General features: G+C 39.6%; 1 protein-coding gene across 4 annotated transcripts in view; it reads right to left on the bottom strand.

Annotated features, from left to right (window-relative positions):
* CDK6 (cyclin dependent kinase 6) overlaps positions 1 to 13,811 on the bottom strand; it is a 142,696-nt gene that overhangs the window by 38,954 nt on the left and 89,931 nt on the right. For all 4 annotated transcript variants that reach the window (XM_042801771.1, XM_042801774.1, XM_042801773.1 and 1 more), the window contains exon 5: positions 4,531 to 4,640. In XM_042801771.1, the coding sequence (XP_042657705.1) occupies positions 4,531 to 4,640 (110 nt within the window). The remainder of the gene's footprint in view (positions 1 to 4,530; positions 4,641 to 13,811) is intronic.

Genomic DNA, 13,811 nt, shown 5'->3' with positions numbered 1-13,811 from the left:
GAATAAGCTTAAAAATGAGACAAACACTAAACCCATGATTTAATATTTAAAAATTAATAAATAATAACTTCATGCTATTTGTGCCAATCTTGCACCTTATGAAATTCTGAGGCTGGTAATCTTACCAACAGCAGGCTGATTAAAACACCATGGAGCTGGTGTATGAACAGTCTCAGTAAGAAGTGCATGTGCATGGAATTAACTTCCCTCTCAGCTGGATGAAGCTTGGGCACTCAGATAATACTGGTTTACTTTTGGTTTGTTGAGGTGGAAAAAGTTTTTGGGAGAGGACTGTCTTTCAAGTTTTGGGTTTGAATGGGTACATGTAATATTTGTGAAGATTGCACATGCAGTCACAACACTGGCCCCTCTAAAATACATGACTTCTCCAGCTTGACTGGGCTGTGAATGTAGCATAGGCTACAAAAAATGACAGTCTCTTCTGATGATTTTTAGCTCTGTATTTACTTCAAAGGAAGACAAACTCAGTTGCTTGTGCAATATTACAGTTAAACTTGCCTAGCTGGAATTATTATATAGATATCTGAATCATTAGTCCCACATATATACCTACTAACACCCTACTCTTTGCAGGATTGAAGTCATACAGGATTGTGGTTTTGAAGACTGGGCATATACAGATGCACTAAGAACTAAATATCAAAACATTTCGACATTTTTTTCTCAAGACTGCCTACTCAGAAGAGAGCCCAAGACTGGTGACCCCTGCGTTCTTTTATAGATCATTTCACCCCAGTTCAGATTCCAGTCTTCCTCTGTCACACTCATTCACCTTGATTGAGCATTACTTAATCCAAGCAAGAATAGAGACTGCCCCTTCCTCCCTAAAACATCGCTCATGGCTTCCTGTCTTGGAGCCGCCTGCAGTCCTTGAGACAACTGGTTTCATGTATCCAGACAGAAGAGGATGTTACTGCTGTGTTTCCCTTTCTCTTTAATGAGTTGTTCACTGAGTAGGAGGTACAAGGCCCTTTCCTGCTGGCCAGGAAAATGCTCAGCCTCAGAGTGAAGCCTTTTTATAAGTAATCCTTATTTTAATTTAAACATTAAAAAAACCCCTAACCTAATCTTGCTGTGCTAAAGGATGCCCCATGCCATCAGCCCCCTGTCAGTCCTGCCAGCTGTTTCTCTGAAGGATTCTGTGATATGGGAGCACCCCATAGCATACCTTACAATCTTCCTTACTGGTTATTATTATCAACGCACCATAGCTTTTAAGTCACAAAGAAAACAGTCACCATGACAAATACATTCACACTTTTGTTAGATAAGGACAGTCCACCCAAATGTATCTAGAAGTCACTGCAACCTACTTAATTAGAGAGGAAATTTAAAAACTGAAACTACCATGTAAGGAAATTTTCAAGTAATGCTTTGTTTGGGATGCTGTCATCAGCAGTGCACATGGACAGAAAAAGATGCACAAATCAGAACATTTTCTGCTTACACCTGACTACTGAGGAATTTATTGCTGATCTGTAAGTAGAGTAGGATCCTTGGGAATCTGTGCGAGGGGTTTCAGGATACAGCCTTTGTGCATTCATGTATGCAGAAGCCTACAAATCTGCACCATAATTAAAATGTGCATGTTTTAAATATATATATGACTTTATACAAACCTCAGATTACAAGAGAACCTGAGTCCTCAGCTGAGAAGTGCCATTTGTTTAGCTGAATCAGCCAAGATGAGAGAAATGTTCAAATTTATTCTAGGTGCATATAGACAGAGATATATTTATTTTATTTTTTTTGTCTACTAATTCCTTTATACACTTTAGTGTATTTTGGATCTATTTCTTAAACAAATACTTTGTGTGCATTTATCTTAAACTCTTTTGGATTAAGGGTGGTTTAAATTAAATGCAGTGCCTTCCACTCAGAGACACTGCAATCTTTAACATAGGTACTGGACCATTCATACAAAGCTCAACTTTCTCCTATATTTGTCCAAACCTGCAATGCCCTGACTGTGTTTGTAACAGCCTAAAAAACTACATTCTAGCAAAATCAAACTATCAAATGTCTTCTTGGCATAAACAGGATTCTGATACGTTTTGTGATGCTGGGTAGTCTTTTATTCGGAAACCCGTTCCAGTGAAGTCTCCACGATACAAAAAACCTCAGAGAAGTCTCAGTAAATTTCTTAAAAATGTCAGAGTTTTAAAATCTTTCAAAGAGAAGGCAAAAGAGAGCAGGGAAAGAAAGCAAGAAGTACCCAGAAAGCCAGTAAAAAGAAAAGGTTGTCTTAATGTCAAACCAACATCTACTTCTAAGCTTTAGCTGCATTCTCATACTCCTACCAACAGCCGTGGAAATGCAGATTGGTGATTACCCAAGGGCACTACCATTTTGCAGCCGAAATAGCTGTTGCATTTATACAATTTTTTGGAAATAATCCATGGAGTTTGCAAAATTTTACAGTTTATTGCTACCAAGGTCACAGTAACATGGGTTTTCTTTTGCAATCCATCAAGAGAATCAGAAAGACAACATATATTATAGAGAGTATTGCAACATTAACCCAATACAACGTCCATGGAGATAGCATTCAGTGCTGTTCATTGTAGCTTTATGGCAATGAGCCTTGAGATTAGTCTTCTGAATCATGCTTGTATACTGAAGTATGTGAAAGTCATATTGTTTCCAATGAAACTCCATAGTACATACAAACTTGGCAGATTCCTGACCTCTACAGTTTTTGACAGTGTCCCAAATTTAGGACTGAAAATGTCAGACTGACCCTGCATTTGGCAAGAATAATAGAAGTCCTGGTTTTATCAAACTCTGCTTCAAGTCAGATCTCATTTTCATTAAAAAAAAATCCCTCTCTGCTTTTGTAATATTAATGTAATATTTGCATTTGCAAACAAGTAGAAAATTTAACTGTCCCTAATTTAATTTCCTGTGCTGGATTTGAAGAGTTAGTGAAGCTCATACATCATAATAGCAAAAATAAAATTAAAATGCTGGTGCTTGTATATGGCAATATTTCTTATCTGTCAGAGTACTGCAAATTAAATGAGAAAAAAATGAGGGTTTTGAGCATGCGATAAAGTTCTGTGTTCAGTTGTTTGTCACTCTTATTGAAAATGCTAAAATGAAGTTGTTGACTCTGCTGTTTAAAATCAGAAAAAATATCAATAGTTTAATGATATTGTAAACCTGGCAGTATATGGGATAAGACTAAATCTTTAAAAGTTTGCAATGGATTAATTGATACTCCTAAAATCCACATTCTTCTCTTGTTTTCTGACCTCATTTCTGAGTCAGAAACAGAGAGGGTGGAGTATAATAATTCTACCCAGGCCATTTGACCAGGCGAGAAGCCCAAGAAAAATGATTTTTCCATATACTAACATTAATAAGTAGTAGAATCCCAAACCTATTTTGCAAGACTTCAATTAGTATTTTGAACTTCACACTGTATAAATTAAATAGTTGTTTCTCAAGGCCCTTGCAATATGCCTTCTCCTTGTAAATTATACTGATTTTGGTTTTTAGGCAACCCAGTGTATCATTTTCTTTGACATTTTCTTTATGTACGTTCTTTGATTTCTCAGTGGGTGTTGTTACAAAATCCTATACAGTTTCTACATGGAGATCACCCAGGTGATGAGAACATGCACTTTTTGCAGTAAGCTCAACAAAAATGCATGTGATTGAGTTAATATCGAGGCAGATTTACCTTGTTAACGTTCTCAGGGGTTTTTTTCTTCTCCACACCCTACATGGTACAACCTCCATATTAGTGTCCTTCCATGGGGAAAGAACAGTACACAAGTGCTCCTCTTGCCTGCACAACTCAGCTGCATCCAGCTGTAATATTTTGTAGCAAGACTGTTCTGATAGCCAATTTAATTGAATCAGCCAAAAACGAAGTCTTTTATCTGTTGTTTTTTTTTGTTGTTGTCGTTGTTTGGGGTTTTTGGTTTGTTTTTGTTTTGTTTTGTTTTGTTTTTTTTGACTATATTTAACATCTGTTACCCTACACCCAGGCTAAATAGTTTATTCTTAAAAAAATTCCACCTCTGTTTCCTACCTCTAGCAATCAACTTTACAGTGACTTCTGAGATCAAATATGCCAAGTGGGGACTATGAGCAAACACCTGATGCCCTCAATGTGCAAACAGCAGAGCAAGAAGACTCTGCTGACCACCATGCCCTGCCTCCCTCAGGGTAAATCCCTTCCATAATCCAGCTTTACTCAAATTGATAAACAGCCTCTCTAGCTCACTTTTATCTGCATTTGGATTCAGGTGTAACAGGAATGCAACAATGCTCATACAGGCTTTACCAAGAGCTGAAGCAGACTTCCATCAAAGAAGAAAGACTCCAAGATAGAAGCAAGTATGAATTTGCAATGGGTATTTACATTTTTTGCTGCAAATAAAAAATCCTATCAGGATTTCCCAATATAAATCTGATCCAGTGTACTGTACCAGACTTTACTGCACATTTTTTTCAAATCTCAAATGAAAAACATGAAGAAAATTAAACTGCATTTCTTACTTTCGACGGAACATTTCTGCAAATATGCAGCCAACACTCCAAAGATCAACTGGTGTTGCATAGCTGGACTGAAGCAAAACTTCGGGAGCTCTATACCACAAAGTAACAACCTGTAAAACAAAAAGGAACATAAGAGAGAGCATGCTTAGCTCTAGAATTACCACTTCGTAAGTGTTGTGTATACAGCTCCCATTTAGTTTAACCCAAATCGTAAAATCTCACAGGGCAAACTGGTTTGGCCAGTGCATAGAAAAGGGTCCTATATGGAAAAATCTCAGTATGGATAGCTGCAGTGATGATGAGTCAGGAAGTGAGACCACCTCTTGTCAAGAACTGTGCAGTTCAGGGTACAACAAAAATACAATATCAGAGTAGAGTGTTGGTGTGATATCACAATATCACAGCAGACTACCAGAACAACTCTTTGACATTTTTGCAGCTTACAGACCCCAAACACTTTTCAGTGGAGATTTGGACTCTCTGTAGAGCAAGTTAGTCTATTGAACAAGGTCTCCTTTTCTTAAACAACTTTTGTGAACCCCTTAGATGTAGTCACCAGAGCCTAACTGAAAACAAATAAACTAAGGAATACTGGGGGTTTACTCATAGGACAAACCAGAACCTGTAGCCCATGTCCGTCCTAAGCCCTTCATATTTTATGTATTATTTTTTGGAAAAGAAATGGAGTTAGCTGAAGTGCATGGGCCAGCCTGGCTAAACATGTCTGACCTGTCTCAAAAGTTGTCTCTGAAGAAAGTGAAGAAATTACTTTTTTTTTTTTTTTTTTTTATCAGTTGGATACAGATTAAATCAAATGCTTCTCAAAGGTGTCCCTTACTAAAGGCATTCAGTGCTGTCCACTGTGGTTTCCCAGCACACAGAGGTACCTTAAACTGTCAGTTTTCAACTAAGCAACACAGTGGGGGGATCCTTGGCAGATTCCTGACCTTTAGAGTTGTGTGGCTGTCTCTGCTCACATGCTGCTGGTTAGACAAGCACTAACTTCTCTCACAATCTATTCCCAAATGATACACTCCTTTCCAGAGACATACGCCACGTACATCGTCTGCTTCTAGGCTGGTCTTGTCCTGGTGGTCATGTCACAATGTGTTGTAGAGACCCAGGGAGAATTTTACTGGCACTGCTCCACTGATGTACTTCAGTGAGTCCTGCACATTGGACCCACAACAGAGATGTGATAGTTTATATTTATCCTTTTGTTTCCCACAAGTAGACCAAATACAGATGAGGCTGACTGTATCTTCAGTATATTTACAGAAGGACACAATGAACTTCTTCAGAGTCCTGCATGAGCTATTATGTTTCCAGAATATAATCTCAAAGCCACAGGAGTATCCTGCTCCTGAATACAGTTATAATCCAGCCATAACAACACATGATCATCATCTAAATATCAGTATTTTCTTAGTGTGTCCTATAATTTAAACCTCTGACTATTAATCTGGGGGCAGAGAGGGTCTCAACAATTATTTGTTTGTTTCTCCAATGAACACGAAGGTGGGAGATGCAGCATTCAGGAGGAGCATGAAACAAAGCAAAAACACTGAAAAGAAGCAAGTGCAAGGATAAGAATAAAAATAACTTTTAAAAGTATATTAATAGGATAGTGAGTTCTGAATTTCAAGACCAGTACAAAGAAATGTTTAAGAAGAGTTGGGTTTTTTTAATGATAACAATATAATTGTCTTCTAAGCAAAAATAACAATGGAAGTAATCATCTGAATTTGTTGGTCAAAGCCAGCTGAAACAAAAGCAAATACAACATTTATTACAATCATTACATGCCCTGACAGCCTTTGGAACTACTGAATGGCTATTGAAGGGAGGTTCACGGATATTTGCACAAGTGGTCATATTTGCTAACAGTCCTCTTAAACACTTTGATCTCTATTCATAAAATTTGTCTTTGAAACAGTTCAATAACACAGTGTGAAGTACTGCACTGGCAAGCTAGAATTCCAGATACCTGTCCACAGAAACAGATTCCTGTGTGGAAGTTGGGCATTATTTAACTCCATTTGTCTTGTTCCTGATTTGGTAGCATACCAGTGAAGTGTTTCCAAAATATTTCTCTCTATAAAAACCAGAAAAGTTTCTTCAGAGATTCACTCCAGGGAAAGAAGACAGAATGGAGGTCAGGGATTTTTACTGAAGCTGCCCTATCTTGAGTCAGTTAGAATTCCTCCTAAAACACATACATATTTTTCCTGATGTAGATATACCTCTCAAACTGAACTGCATTTTTATTCTCTCAGTACATTTGTGGAAAAGCTTATTGAAAAAATGTTGTTTTGAGAAACCAGATATAACAATTTCAACCCACTATTGTTTGTCAATGTCTGGGTGCAGTGTTGGGCGCAAGAGCTCTGTGGTCTCTGATCTGCGGGAATACCACCAAACTTCACAGTTCCTGGTTTGAGATCCACACAGCTCTTCTCACACAGAGTGGAAGTGTGCTTTATTTTGCCCAGTCCCACCAGCCCTGGCACATTAAGGCTCTGCGCTTTCATAGGCAAAGGATGCGGGAGATGCATGGTTGTGAGACAAAGCTTCCGACAAGGTGTGCCCCAAACTGAAGTCCCTTTTCCAGGAGAAATGGGGCACAGGACAGCTGCTCCTTTCCTGAGAGGGACATCTCAGCTCGTGGCCGGTCCCTGGGTGCTCACTCAGGGGGAACAGTACTGTTTTCAGAAGGCTGCGGAAGTGTGTAGCACATTAGCTGCTTCTCCCACGTGACCACTTACTGGCACTGTTCCCCAAGCGTTTGCACCCTGCTACACTCCATGCATGCGTACACAGGGGACTGGGAGATATTATTTCTGAGTCATTTGGAAACTTAAAACCTTTAAAAAAACTGATTTCCAAAGTCTTACAGTTAAATTCCAGCAAATGCCTAATTGCTTTATAGTCAGAGAGGAAGTAATCTGTGTTGTGCTGTTTTGATAGACTGTCATTACTGTGTAATTATAAAAGGGACCAAGTAACCTTTATGGTTTGTAATATGCAAGTCTGTGTTTCAGAATGTGAACCTGAAAGGGATCAAGATGTACTAAATGTCAGTTTGCACACAAGTAATGCCACAGATGACTCCTCTAGTGGTCAGGGTCTTCTCCTGAAAAGCACAGGATGATGCAGATGATGCAGTGGTTTTGACACAGTTTCACACTCTTTCTCTTACCATAGAAACCAAGAAAATATTTGTGGACATTCCATTGACATTTCAGATAAGTAGAAATGAAAATTATTCTGAACACAGGATATGGTGAGGCTGAACAACTAGATCATCACTTCCTCTTTAGCATGGTTCTGACTTAGGATGAAAAAATGCTTTGCTTAGGTAAGCCACACCACCAGTGAGACAGGCTCTCCCTGAGAGATAGAGCACTTGATAAAGAGCTGCTTGATAAAGTCCCATTTTTAGGATGAAAAAAGCAAGCACCTGCATTGCTACAGTTCAATTCTGCCTCTCCTGAAAATCTGACACACACGTAATGTGGCACATGGTGATTGCTCTGCAGGAAAAGAGGTATGTGCTCACGTGCACATCCTAAATTCAGCGCAAGACTCCTAAATATTTTGGAGATTGTAGGTTTTGGTGGCCATGTTATGTTTTAGCCCTCTCATCTAAGAAACTTTTCTCCTTTGCCTCCTCGCTTCTCCTCACCCTGCCTGGTCTCTAGTTCCTCTCTTACACCATCCAGGTTCCTCCCAGCTTCCCCAACCTCCTGGCTCCTCTGCCCTGACTCTGCTTTTCTGTCACATGCCAGTGGCCCCCCTGACAGTGTCGCCGAACACGCCTAATCCCCTGCTGCTCATCTGCAAGCGCCCAGGTGGTCACAGCCTGCTGCCCCGCCATGTCTCATGTGCTCTGTCTTCCCTCACGTTTCCCCGTCTCCTCCCTTGCACCCCTCAAGCTCCCCTGAATTTCACACCCTGTTCCCTCTTCTTCCAGCTGCCTCCAAATGGTCCTGGGCCAAATTAGCTCCTTTTCCCGCTTTAGCTTCTCAGCCCACTCTGCCTGTCCCGAGGATTCCCTATGACATTTGTATTTCATAGATTACGTTACACACAAAAAGATTGAGAATAATTCATACACTGGAAGGAGTACGTACCTAAAGGAGTATCTATGTTCCTTTTCTAGTGCACATCTTGTGTTTCCACTACCCAGATAAGATGGGATGATATCAGATAAGAATTATATCAGTAGCTGAAGATCACTGCTTCTAACAATTTAAATGTCAATAGATTTAGGCAGCACTTCAGGATGAAAAGAAATTAAATGTGTATCTGAGAAGCATTAAAAAGGAAAAGAACATCTGCAAATGTCTACTAAGGCTGTGTCTGACCCCCTAAAGAAGGAGATGTGCTCAGTGAAAAGCCAGGGAAAAGCTGCATTTAGAGTCAGAAGAAGAAGGCAAAGTTATGTTGAAATAAAGCTTTCTGCCTTATTATACCTGGCAGATGTTGCTGTCTGGGACCATCTAGCCCCAGGAGTTTCAATCCTGCACTTCATGGTACCTGTTTCTGATGAAAAGTCAAATTACTGGTATCTGCTCACTAGCAATGCGAACACAAGATCTAGGCATTATGTCAGTCTCGTTTAACTTCCATTTACTTTACAGAACAGATTTTCACTTTTGGATAACTGCTTAATTTCAATGGATCTGCACAATATACAGCTCTTTCCAAATATAGTTTCTGTCTGAATAGCATACAGTTCAAAAAAGACAAAGACAAACAGAGGTTTAGGGATGGGGTTGAGTAACACAGACACAAAAGACTACATTTTGGTTTGCCACAGACTTTAAGTACAGACCAATGCCCAGTTGCACAGCTACAGGAACAAAGCAGGGATCAGACTGTAACACAGTGGCTATGTCTGTGCTAGGAAATTAAATGGGACAGGAAATGTTCCTTTGGCACTGAGACCAACAGGCACAGAGTGGCCTATGTCCATATTATTAAATTCTCAGCCTCCCAAAAAAGGTGACCGCATGCAAACTGCTTACTGGGAATGGTCTTTGGTCCATGCTTAACTGTGCCTAGGAACTGTCTGGGGAAAGGCTGGTTGGTATAACCCAAAACCATGCCAGGAACTATTCTAATAATTTAACAGTATAGACAATTGAGCTCCAGTACCCACGAATGTTTCCTGGCACTCTTTAATCTACTAAGCCAGTGAGTCACGGTGTGGCCCCAGGTCTTCCTTTCACTCCAGAGAGAAGGCATTTTGCTATGCTTCCCTCATCTCCGCTGATTCAGACAGGGCTTCAGGAGGGTGATGGGGTGGGGGAGGCATGGCCCACTCCTCATTTCACCCAGAAACTGACCTTATTTTATCATAAGTGTGTTGTACAGGTCAGATGAACACATGATGCAACTGCTTGCTATCTATGAAGAGAATCTAACTGACTGGGCCCACATGTAGACATCTTCCTTTTAGACATCTAAAGCTGGATGAGATTAATTCTGCTCTAGTTCTGAGGGGACTTTGAGGAGGCCTATAAAACCTTTTAAAATATTAGCTTTCATAGAAATTATGCCACAAAAGCAATCAGCAGGATGCTTAAATTCATACAAAGTATCCTTGAATTCAAATAAAATTTTTCTTCCAAATCTTTTGCTTTCATGATTGTGGTTTCTGCTGTACTCTTTTTGGTGTTGATTTTTTTAATTATACTTGCCATTAGACACTGGCTCATTTCATTGCTTAAAACATTTCAACCTCATGAAAGATTATTTATAATTTTTTTTTTTTTTTTTTTTAAGTTACCTAACATGGTTCTTAAACTCAGTTATTTTGTTCAGTTGTCACTAATGGGGCATTCACATGATCTTTGGGGTGTCTTTTTTACTCTTTTTCATTTATTTTTTTCATTTCTTTTTGAGTAAAAATGAGGGCATATAGTTACAGACTATATGGTGCAGAAGTAGAACATAGCTCTTCAGTGTTGCTTTGTGGTCTCTCAACTTCACAAAAAATCTATCACTTCAAACTGTTCAGGAGGAGTCAAAGTGGAATTTTCCAACTTCACTGCGGAGCTGCTACTGCATGGCTGCTTCTTCACGTCTAGGACTCTAAAATGACTTGCAGAAGTTTCTTCAAGCTTTGTAAAACTATATTCTCAGCTGTATGACTAAGCCTGACACATTTGCCACAGATTAGTTGGAGAGGACAGAATTACAGACAGCTAAAAATCTGGGCTTGCATACTGATTGAAGCCTGGCTTCAATCTCCACTGCAGAGAGACTCTCCATAATATACCTCCCTCTCACTTGCTAGAAACACTGCGTTGAATCTCCACTGAGTCTGAAAAGTAGAAATGTAATTTCTTAAATGAATATGCTTAAAAATGGCCCACTGGTATGACAGCATAACATTACTTAAAATGAAGTCAATGTAATATCAAAAATTGCTTAGGAAAAGAAAGAATTTGTCGAATAATGTTTCATCACTTGCAGTTTGGAATAGTGACTGACAATCAGGATTGAGAAGGGCAGAATTGGCAATTCAGAGGGTTGCTGACACTAAGTTACAAGGTGGTGCCATCTCTGCAGGATCACAGGCTCTGACACTTGTCCTGCATGCTGCTCTGAGCCTCCCTGGGCAGCCCAAGGCAGCCCTGCTCTGCATTGGGTGGGCACATCTTTGGCTGCCTCCAGCCCTGTTGCACACCCCTAGTTGCTCTGCTACAGCAGCAGGGACATTTCCCACCTCCCCTTCCGCCTCCACGCCCCCCAGGGACACCCCAAAGACCTGCGGGAACAGAGCACATCTATGCCATGTAGGGAAACTTTTTGTATATGTGTGTGTGTGTGTGTGTGTGTGAGTCCCTGAAGAAAAAGGGTAAAGGGTAGTCTGGGGTGTGCTGGAGCGGGGAGCAAGGAGAGAGGAGATGAGGAAGGGAGAGAGGGATGATGCCTCATTGCACTCTGCAGCACCTCGCACAGCAACCTCCAGCACGGAGAGAGAGCCCTTCCGAAGCCCACCTGCCCAAAAGGTGTAGTAAGACCAAGATAGGTGATGGTAATGTAGACTTTTTAGCCTTTATACAATAACTTCAACGTATTTTTCATTCCTGGTTTGGAAGAGGAGCGTGTCTGCTTTACTTGCTGGGGACTGTCTTACTGTATTTTCTCATCACTATCCTTAAATCATTCGCTGAACATTCTGCATTTAGAAAGCTCTCTTTAATCTATCTCAGAAAACCTATTATTATTTCTAACTGTGATGGAGATGGTAACAATTGCTACATTATACAACGTGCTTTAGTTTCCAGAGATAATATCAGCCTGAATAATTATATGTGTTTAATCTCTTTTTTGAGTAGTGGTTCTTCCAATATTATCTAACTGTTTTCAGTTCCATCGTAGAGATAGGTATGGCTGGAAACAAGATTTCTTTCTTAGAGAAAGATAATTATCTTTTGTCTGTTTATAGAAATAATAAAAGTTTCCTTTTTAAATTAAAAGTGTACAAAACTATCCTGGTGGTTTTTAGAAAGCACTTTATTTCTTGATAAAAGGTTCAATATATATAAAAATTACATCATTTCAAGTGCTATGGGTCTCATGAAGTGCACATGGTAATAGCAATTTTATCTTTTTATTCACATTTTTCTTCTCACTGTCTGTTTTAGGCACAATCTTCATTAACTGCTTTGTGAAAAGTGGAAGGACTGCGGGTATTATTTCAGTAGTTAAATCATCAAGCAAAAAACTATCTATTTATAGAAGACACAAATCCTGATCACATGTACCACCTACTATCAAGTTGTTATTTTAGAACGTGACCTCCTCTTTTTGATACTAAAATGTTTGTGCTTTGAAGAAAGCAAGATTTAGCATCTACTGTAAGATAATTTGACAAATAAAGAAGCCATTCATTTCTTTGATGGTTTATACACACAAAACTAATCAGAATTTTGCTTTTTTTATTTCTAGGAAGAACCACATAACCCAGTGTGATGGTAGTGATGCAGAATATTTCTAGGTACATCCGTTGTCAGTAGGAGTGTGTGTGTGCGTGCATGTGTGCGTCTGCACATCATGTGTGTGTATATAAACACTAGCGGAAGATGCTTTACCTATGTTCAGTGGTTTTTACCTCAAGAGTCTCTGTGCACTAAGCAGCTGTGTGCAACAGCTGCTAGAAAGGAACACTGGCTCTTAAGATGAAGTAATATTTTCAACCATTAGTGATAATTCAGAACTTACCTCAAAACTATTACAAGGAAATATAATTCCACTAAGCAGAATATTTCAGAGAATTCTCTACTGACACCATACAGAGAAAATTTCTGGGAGACTACCTGAAACTTCACTTGAAAAGTGTTTTATCTCTATATGAAAAGAAAAAAGCAAAAATATTAGCAGCAACAGTGTCATACCTGATCCAGAGCCCACGAAAGTCAAAGAAAGACTTGTCAGGTCTTGTTGTGTATTAAAATCAAACATGATACCCTAATCTCTAAGGTGCAGAGCAGCCTTCTATGGAATATGCGACAGCTCAGTTCTTTACAGAAGTGGTCAGCTTTGCATGCAATGAGGCTTGTGCTGATATTGCAATGTATTTACATATAGAGATACTTGACAGCACTGTGAGTGACAGACTTTTAAAAAAAGTAGCCATTCTTCACTCATGCTTCAAGACTCAATAATAAAACAAAATTTTTAGACTGAAACAGCAAATTGTAATAATCTATCTCAGAGCTGAAAAAAACCACAAAGGCAGAAAGAAATAAACACCATTGGCTTCTTATACTGATCAAGTCAAACATCTACTATAAGAATAGAATTCCTTCCACAATACCAAATGAAACAAAGCATTAAAAAGGTGGCAGCCCGTGTCTTTGCCTTGGAATTCAGGTCTTACTCTGGATCTGGCTGCAGCAATTTGGCATGTTTCCACTAGCTCTGTCACCATTTAGCATTAGCTAGCTGAGGGAACAGTCATAATTTCTAGAACCAGATCTTGGGCCTTGTTCCATTTCCTTTGCTCTATGTCTTCAGGTAGCCACAAAATCAACTCACCTAACACTCTGTATTCCCACTGAGTGGCATCTAGCTCTTCTACAGTCTCTCACACCACCTAGCCCAGACCCTGGGAGAAGGAGAACACATAGCTCTAACTTGTGCCAAGGACCAAACCATGGTCGGCTCCATGCTGAGATCCCCAGAAGGTGCCCTTCTGACTGCCTAGTCTCTTCCCGAGTTCATCAGACTAGGGAATCTGAGCCTTACCACTTATGGTTTGGCTT

This window comes from Tyto alba, unplaced genomic scaffold (assembly GCF_018691265.1).
Source record: "Tyto alba isolate M040663 unplaced genomic scaffold, T.alba_DEE_v4.0 Super-Scaffold_38, whole genome shotgun sequence".
Classification (NCBI taxonomy): domain Eukaryota; kingdom Metazoa; phylum Chordata; class Aves; order Strigiformes; family Tytonidae; genus Tyto; species Tyto alba.
This window is presented reverse-complemented; position numbering and strand designations above follow the sequence as displayed.